Source organism: Dryobates pubescens, chromosome Z (genome assembly GCF_014839835.1).
Source record: "Dryobates pubescens isolate bDryPub1 chromosome Z, bDryPub1.pri, whole genome shotgun sequence".
Taxonomy (NCBI): Eukaryota; Metazoa; Chordata; class Aves; order Piciformes; family Picidae; genus Dryobates; species Dryobates pubescens.
Window position 1 is genome coordinate 127,852,552 of NC_071657.1, and position 9,645 is coordinate 127,862,196.

The 9,645-nt window shown below is 37.7% G+C and overlaps 1 protein-coding gene across 1 annotated transcript in view; it reads right to left on the bottom strand.

The window, feature by feature from the left end:
• SCAF11 (SR-related CTD associated factor 11) overlaps nt 1-7,505 on the bottom strand; it is a 34,005-nt gene extending 26,500 nt beyond the window's left edge. The window contains exons 1-2 of the mRNA XM_054178099.1: nt 7,427-7,505; nt 6,457-6,611 (exon numbers count right to left, since the gene is read on the bottom strand). Coding sequence (XP_054034074.1) covers nt 6,457-6,611; nt 7,427-7,487 — 216 coding nt within the window. The 5' untranslated portion in view covers nt 7,488-7,505. The remainder of the gene's footprint in view (nt 1-6,456; nt 6,612-7,426) is intronic.
• Nucleotides 7,506-9,645: the final 2,140 nt, after the last annotated feature.

Below are 9,645 nucleotides of genomic sequence, written 5' to 3' on the forward strand. Positions count from 1 at the left end.
TCTCTTTTTTTGAGAACATGGCTCAGTAACAAAGGTGTTGAGTCCTCCTTCCTCCAAAGCTTCTGTTCAAGTAGCAGCATAAGTAAGCGAATGTACACTGGAGTTTGTGTTGGTGGTGGGCTTGTCTAGTTTTTCCTTGTGGGTTGTTTTGCTTTAGGTTTGTTTGTTTGGGGGGGAAGGGTGAAGAAAAAAAAATAAAAGCAGCAAAAAGCCACTGAGATGGAATGAGTCCGAGCAGCAGCTATCACTTTTATTGTGCCTGAAGGAGGGGTGTAGGATGAGTCACAACTTTAAAAGCAGCACAGGTTCATAAAATATCTTCCTCTAACATAGCTTGGTAAAAAAAAAAAATCTCAACATATAATCAAATTGTGATTTGCTTTGCTTTTCTTCACAACAGTGCTTTTCTTGGAAAAAACACTGAAGTGTGCTGAGCAGCTATTCTAAGTGCCTTCAGTTGTTTCACTTTCCACACAAAACTACTCATAGTTTTCATGTTAAAACTGGTAACTGCAGTGATTAATTCTTTCAGCTACCCCATGATGTCTGGAGAATTCTCTTCACAAAACCTGCAACTCCCAAAAAGCTACCCATGAGGATGTGTGCATTTGTTCTGAAGTTTTAAAGAGAAAGCATTGCATAGTCTTTTATTTGGTTTGGATGACCCTCTAAGAAAAATCCTGCTTTAGCTGCACAGGCATAATTTAATATTCAGTATTCCTGTAACTGCTACAGCACCACTAAACTGATCTCGAAACTCAAGAAATAAACACCTCTTAGTTTAACTGCATCACTTCAAAGAGTATTTGAGCAAAGTGGGGTACACAAAAAGCTGAAGCAGTTACTTTATTCCTGCTGGGACGTTTCAGGAAGCTACACAAATAGGTGCAAGCTAATCTCCAAACATATTTGGCTGATAAAGCAACTTTGGCAGATATCCTCATCAAGTTCCACGTTATAACATTTCATAGCAAGTAGTAACAAGATTTGAGTACAGAATTGAACTGTTGCAATATATCTCTTTGCCTATGTGGGTTTTTTTTCCTTCTTCATTCAAGTGACCCACAGTAAAATACCTTCAACTACTGTATCACATCCTGGGATGCATCAAAAGATGTGTTGCCAGCAGATCCAGAGAGGTGATTTTACCACTTTGCTCTGGTGAGACCTTGCCTGGAGTACTGCATCCAGGGTTGGACTCCTCCATATAGGAAGGACATGGACATGATGGAGTGCGTCCAGAGGAAGGACATAAAAATCAGGGGGTTGGAGCACCTCTGCTATGAGGACAGGCTGAAGTTTTTCAGCCTGGGGAAAAGGAGGCTCTGGGGAGACCTAATAGCAGCCTTCCAGTACCTGAAGGGGGCCCTACAAGAAGGATGGAAGGAGTCTGTTTCCAAAGGCCTGCAGTGACAAGATGAGGGCAATAGCTTCAAACTAGAGAAGAGCAGATTTAGATTGGATGTTAGGATCTTTACCATGAGGTTGCCCAGGGAGGTGTTTGGGGCCCCATCCCTGGAGATATTCAAAGTGAGGATCAACAGGGCTCTGGAGAGCCTGATCTAGTTGAGGGTGTCCCTGCTCATTGCAGAGGGGGTTAGACTAGATGACCTTCAGAGGTCCCTTCCAGCCTGGACCATTCTATGAAAAGCTGATCCAGTAAGAAACACAATCCTGTGCTCTTTACTGCTTATTTATTAGAGAAGCTGTTAAACAATACCAGAAAAGAGAGGTTCAGACTGTAAAAATAATGTATGTTTCACTTCACCTATTATAATAGTACATTAAAAGTCCACAACTCCACCTCCAGCTTCAGTGAAAAGGGAGACTATACCAACACATGTATTGAGAAACACCTCTCCACATTTTGATGAAAGGAAGATGGCATTGGGAATTGCACTGTTTTCTCAAAGCATGTATAAATAAAGGACATCTCTTTCAGTTCACTTTTTGTAAAGTACATTGAAATTTTTTGTGGTTGTGCTTTAGGAAAGCACCATTTCTCACAGGAGATGTTAGCTGCTTTGTTTTTTTTTAAATGTCATTCATGGATAGTAAAGATACAGAGTTCCTAGTCTCAACTAACAGATGACCTAGTTACAATTCTAAACAGCTCTTTTCTCTACCTGTATCACACAGTCGGCTACTCCTACTTCCAACCCAGAACTGCCATGAAGTGTTGACAAGTTCTGTCTTCAGAAAAGGATGAAATGATTCAGTATTTGTAAGGATCTGTGAATTCTATGATAAGAAAGACACTGCACATGTTATTGTACTTCATTTGACACTTATTGAAAGAATTGAAGTCAAACTCAGAAGCACACAGATGTCTACACTATGCTTTAACCACTCTGCTTAAGCAGGGGAACATGCCAAGAACAACTGTATATCACAAACATGTCATTTGGGGGGGAGGGGAAGAGGAGAGAGGGGAAAAAATTGAAATTTATGTAGAGTCTAGGTTTTTCTGAAAAGAATTGAATTAATATAGTTTTTCTGTGCAGCAGTTGTCAAATGCATTGTGTACATTTACATCACCTTGGACACACTTGAACAAGGTTTTCTATTGTTGTTTTGGGGTTTAGGTTTAGTGTATCTTTGAACACATTGCATATTTGGTCCGTTTATGTAATCTTATTCCTGCCCACAGTGCTCTGTACTGAAGACCCCTGTGGAGCTTGTTGCCACATAAGCGGATTCCTTCCTATATCCTTTAGGACAATAGAAACCCGTAACAGAAGGAACACTTATCAAGAATTCCAGTTATCATACAGGTAACTCTTCACCCTCAGAAGAATGTACATGTACAGTACACTCTACATAATCAATGACCTAAGCCTTATACCAGCACAAAGGAAACAACTATTCTAAGAGCAGAATAGCTGCTAGAAATGTCAACTGCTTAGTCTTAAGTCAACCACTGATACTGCAAGGGGCCTTTCTGAATACACCCCAATACTTTGGAGAATTTATAGTTGAATGTACTTGACTTTCATGTTTACTTATCTGAAGGATTTGAATGAGGGAAGCTAGGTGCAGAGATAGATACAAGTTTAGTAGGGCAGGGTCACTGAAATAGATGCCTGTTACAATCATTGTGACAATGTAGACAAATACCCTGAACCTTTAGCACTCTTCTCACATGATTCATAAGAGGCACTGATAGAAAAGCAAGGATAGAAGTCTTTAAAATATTTATTAGCATTCTGAAGAACAGAAGGGAAGTTAAAAAGCCTACAATAAAGTACAGTGAATATTTTTTTCCTTTACTTCTAAGATTGTTTTATTTGAATATGAAGGAAGAGCCTTCCTTTAATGCATGCGGGAAGATACTATTGCTGCTAAAGAAGTTGCCTTAGCTGAGGTGGCTTTGGCCACTTCATGTGCTTGCCATAGATACCTAGTTAAACTCCCTTCACCTTAGGATTTATTTAAATACTTTTAGAACTGATTATTATAAAACTAGAACACATGTGCTTACCCAACAGAAACACAGAATGCAAGCATACCAGAAAAACAATGCTAAAGAAACGCATAGTTTCAATCCAACCAGTTTTTATCTACTGGTGGTATTACAGACAAGAAAAGCACAAACTGTAATGACTTCCCATGTTTACAAGACTCCACACTGACTTTTTTTGTTGTTGCTTCACCTCTCCCTCTTTTCTACACACAGCAATAGCCAAAGCACACTCCCCACCCCCCCCCCTTTTTTTTTGTAGGCAGGATAACATTATCATGTACATGTTCTTTACACCAAAACTAACCCTTCACTTACACTGCCCTTCGGCAGATCCAGTGAAGGATGTGCCAAATAACCTCAGCACCAGATTTAGTCCCTGTTACTTTTGAACATGCTCCAACATAGCCTCACTGAAATACAAAGCCTCAAGATTGAAAGTCTGCATTAGTAAATTACAGTGTGTTGGTTTACAGAAGCTGCTGACAGCTAGCACAGGATGAGCTGCATTTAAATCAGTCTTTGTGTACCTACTGAGAACAGTCCCCCACAGTTTGCCTGTCCAGTGCAGCCCAGCAATTCTTGGGAGAGTGTTGATTAGCATGGCCAAAGGCACAGGTACCAGACACTTAACTGCAGTTGCAACGTTGAAAATCTCCCATAGAAGAGGGAGGAGAATGGTAACAACAACAAAATAAAAACACCAACAAGCCACCACCAAATTTTTGCTGTATGCTGAAACTACCCTGGGTTCAATTAGAATCCAAACAGTTACAAATAAAGCCATAAACTGTCAGAAGAACAGTGATTATATACAATTTCAAAATGAGTTAATAGAAGTAGTTGTGCCTGTTATATTTTGAAGTCCAGATACAACACAGAAGGATGGAGAAAATACCCAACTTGAACACAGACTGCTGGCAAAGCCTTCTTAGTACTTTAGGTAGCATAATTGCAGATATGAGCACTTCAAGTAAATGGGAACATTAGGGTCTTTCTTTCTGATAACCTAATTCTTAATTGTTATTCTCCATCACTTAAACAGAAAGACTTTAAACAGAACCTGGTAGCATATTTTTCAGAAGGCAGATATTTTTTGTATCATCACTCTTCATAGTGACTTAAATTTGACTACTCTTTTTTATTGTTGGTTATATCAACCAAAAACTAGTAGAGAAAGCTAAACCACATTCAACAGTTCTCAAAAAAGAAAAGTATTTACTTGCCAAGTATTAATATTAGACACAAAACCCACATGGCATCAGCATGTTTCAATTGACCACCTGCTTATAATAGGTTTCTACCATTCCACGCTATAAAATCTCAACTGCTTCTCACAGCTGAAGCCTCTGAACATCTGTTGGCCAGTTGTCAGCACTTTTTTCCCCCCCTTTAAAACTAAAACTACTAGATTGGGCAACAGAGTTTTATGAACTCAACAGGTCCAACTGTCAAGTATCATAAGAAAAGGAAGGCTGGCTGATTTTACACATCAGATGTTATTAATGAAACATCTTTCCTTCTTCCCAATAGAAGCCTTTCATACCCTTAAAAAGGCAACACCTCACCATTTTTATGGCATCATATCTGCTTCACCTGTAAATGCTTAAGAGCAGAAATTGTCTTTATCCTGTTTGGATACTGTTTTGTACCAAACCCAAAATGACATAGCAAAACCCCCACGTTGTGTGATTCATTTGCCTCTTTAAAGCAAGGTAATTTCCCTTCCTCTTTAGGCTTAAATGCATCTGTTAGACATGTGAATAAACTCCAATCCAGCAGCAAGCCTCCATCTACTGTACTGTTTTCATGTGCACATCACTATTTATCGCTTTTCATCTGCCATTATAACAACCAGCTAAGGAAGTCAGGATAAAATTGTGGCTTAGAATTTCCTGTTCTCTTATTTATAAGAGCACTGCAATTAATAATTTGCAGAACAGAAAATCTGGCAATGGGAGACTTATTATCTTGTTTGCAAATCTACAGTAAGTTTCATCTAAAAACCTTTAACACTGAAGTTCATACGAAATCTTCAGAAATAAGTGATTTATGTTACTGTGTGCCTTAAGAAATAAACAATTGAAATATAATAGGTAAAAATAATATTTCATTATATTGCATATGTATATACAAGTGATACTAGCCTTCTAAAGGACATACTGAAACCAAAATCATTTACTTCAAAAGAAAGTTAGTGCGAAGAAACCAAGCAGTTGATGTTACTACAATGAACAACTCGTTCAACGGCACAGAAGCAGGATGAAAAGCAGCATCTCCTTTGATCATACCCCAAATTGTACTGATAACTCAAAAAGTTACAGGAAAGAAAGATACTAAAGACTTAGCACAATCATTACAGGACCTATGTGAGGAAAAAGGAACAAAATAGATCAAGATCATCAAGAACTTGTTCAACAAGTCATTTTCCCTGAACTATCTACAAAAACATCAAATAGCAGCTATAACTGTCATTAAAATAAAAATGTAACTCAGAATAGCACTGGAACTAGCACTAAACCTTTTGGCTGAATTCTCTTTGCAGTTAGAAACTGAAGGTTTATCAGACTCACGTTTCTATTAAGAAACTTCTAAGAAGTTCTAAGAAGAAATTTCTAAGAGCTGACAGTATGACAAACAGCATAAGGGGTAACAAAACAGGATTAAGCCAGTGACACCACAAAATAGCAACATATACATAATATTACCTGATCTTCCAAAGAGCCAACACTATTATTAATTATTTTTTTTTTTTAAACTGATCCCTAATCTTCAGTAGCAATTAGTATGTCAGGATGTTTAGTGAAAGAAAACAAAGCACTTTATTGCACTAAGGAAAAAGTTTCCTGTGGTTTATGAACAGGTCATTGAGACCTTCTCCACAAGTAGTCAGAATGCATAACTTACTTCCTTTTAAATCAATAAATAAATCTGTAGTTATTAGATGAAATAGATTTTACTGAAAAATAAACACACACCTCGGTTCTTAGTCTTACCTCAGCCCATTTAAGAATGCAAGTCATGCAGAAGGTATGACTGCAGTTCTCAGGAAAACCAATCTCTTGCTCGAGAAGGCAGTTCAGACAGATGGGGCATGTGTCACCATCATATAATAAAGTAGAGCAGGAACAGTTTTCTTCATTTTCTTCACCTGGTATTAACATTGACACAGAATTTTTGAAACAAAGTCCTTCTAGATTTGAATAAGGCAGTAAGATACATTTTTTCTGTAGTTAAAAAGCAAGTTCTCATGTCTAATGCACTCAAGAGGTTGGCCAGGAGTAGCTTGAAAGAATATATTTCAGGTAAAAAATACTATGCAGCATATTTCATAGAATACTGTACCAATATTTGTCATTAACCAAAGGAAAGGTAGGTCTAGGTTTATTTAAATAGAGCAAGCATCACACAGTGTTTCCTATTGGCCACATAGTCATTTAGACTATGATCTTCCTGAGTTCTTTCTCCTTGGATGTTTGCATTCTCTCTGTGAAATAAATTAGACCAGCATACTCTGTGTTCATTATCTTACACACACAGTCTACCTTTATTCTAGTTCACTAGTGTAAAAACTATTTTAACCTGAACATCCTCAAATATTTACCTAATCACATATATTAAGTAAAAAATGCTCCCAATTCTGTTAAAGTTAGAAACTGCTTTCAGAATATCAAAATGCAAGAACTTTTCCTCAAGGAATTTTATTATTCTTTCTCAGTAACAATTGCATTTTACACTTTTGTTCTGCTAGTAGATGTCAACAATAATAAACAGAAGAGACAAGAAAGGATTTAAGGACACCACAGGCCAAAGGAAAAAAACATATTATGCTGAGGCAGTGGTTATGTTTATGTAACTTCTTTCAAAACAAGCAGCATACTAATTGAGAGAGCAAATGTAAAATCTGACCTGCACAGCTTGAACCTGAATAATAGACTTGAATATTTTCACACACAGAGACTTTACCTTCCATGCCTTCATGCTTCTGACCCTCGGTATCTTGAATATACTGCTTTCTGTTCTTCATCTTCTTACCAAATGTAGTCTGGAAAACACAGAGTTTACACAGTTCATTTAGATGGCAACTTGAAAATAGAACTGACCGCTATGGATTTAATGAGCGCTCTCCATTTCATTATACTCTTGTAGAGTAGAAACTCATGGCATTGAAAGTTAGATATAGATCATTTACAATCTGTTTGCAATTTATGAGCATCACTAATGCTGTCTAGCAACTGGTATTTTCAACTTGAAAAATGTTTTTTGTTCAACAAATGCAAGGATTTTGGGGTGTTTGAAGACCACCGATGGTGCTTTTGCTTTCCAAAGTTAAATGCACTGATAAGTTTCAACACAAACCAGATGAGTCAAAAAAAAAAAAAAAGGCAGCTTTCTTCTTGCTTCTCTCATACAATTAAAAGTAATGGCACTCAGAAGAAAATGCAGGGAAAGTTCTACCATCAAGGAACAAATCACAAACACAGATGCAGTGCAGTATCATGAATGGGGAGAGGATGCACCCTTTAACTCATCTGCAAAGCAGCAGTACAAAGTAATACAGAGAGAGAATATCCCTGTGATCTACATCATACAGGTGGAAAGAATCTAATCTCATAAGAAACAGTAAGTGTATATTCTTTGGAGGCTTACCTACCACACACAGAATAAAACACAAAAAATCCAAACCAAAACCCAAACCAAAACAGACTCTACACCAAGGACTGAATAGCCAGCAGACATGATATAAAAGCACCTACATCTTGCACCCAACAAGCCCTAGAGAGACCAGCAGTTTTCTTTGGAACTACATTTAAAAATTATTTAAAAGAACAAATTAAAACTTCACAAAAGATTGAAGAAATTAAGACATTACCAAGATACGGTTAACTTAAGCACTCAAACCTGAAGCAAACCGACTGAGGTTTCAAACTGTCATTTTTAGTGCTTTTCCTAGAAAAAGCAGCAGGACAGAGGTAAAAATGTCACCATCAGATTTCTTAACTTCCTCCTATTTCACTTACAAACTACACTGGTTTCCCTTTACCACCCAGATATCCAGGAGTTGGGGGGAGAGAGAATTTGCCTCCCAACATTTTTTCTTCTGGTCAGGACCTTATTTCTTCATCTTGGCAGCAGGAAGCATTTTAATTATAATTTCTTTTACCGAGAGAAGAAACACTCCTGCAGATACCCATCACACAAAAACACTTCTAACCTTCTTTAGCAATCCAAGTAAGCAGAAGTCTGATCTGCAAGTCTCAAACACAGTTCATTAAAGAAATGGTCAAAACTGTGAAACTAATCAGAGATCTGTAATTAGAATTCTAAATGGCTTTAATGTTCCCAAAGGAAACTACTTTCGAATCCCACAAAAGGAATATATGAATCAAGTCAAGGGAGAGTAGGGGAAAGGACGGAAAAAGGAAAGAAAAACCTAGCTACAAAGGAGTTCTCCTCCTACAGTGCTATAATTTACCATAATTATGGTAAATGCCCTCACCTGTAGAGGTGTTGCAAGCATTAATATTACAACAGACTGTCGCAGTGAATGCCGTAAGCTGTAAGTTCTGTTAGCAGAACAGCCACTGACCAGACCATCACCTACCACTCTTTGCGCGATAGGCAAGATGAAAACTTGACAAAAGCTGAACTGCTACTTTAATAGTTTAAACAAGAAAAATCTGAAATTAAGTCAGGACAGGCAAACCCACTAAAACCACATTTGAACTTGAAATATGGGACCGAGGTCTGTTTTCACTCCCATTTGTGAGCATACTTTGGTCCTGTAAGTTTAAATCATGCAGTGGTGGTATACATACTTTTTTATATAAAACACAGCAACATTACTTCTGTTCTGTATCTTAACAAAACCTCAGGAATGCTTTACAGAAGCAGAAAACCCTGCAAGCTGTGCTCAAACATCTCTCACAGCTCAAAGTCCCAGGACACCTCCCAACTGAGGCAGTTTAAAGCTCAGAATTCTGCACTCCACATCCATCCACAGAAAAGGTTTTACTTAGACACAAATCTACCTACTAAATTGTAACTTAAGAAATAGCTGTAGAGTTCATGCTTGTTGTAACACAAGTCTTGAGTTCACTAAGGCAGACTGCAGAAGTAAAACCTGCAGAAGTTCCTTGGGTTTGGTTGGGTTTTTCCCCCTCCCCCCAGAAAAAGTAACCTTT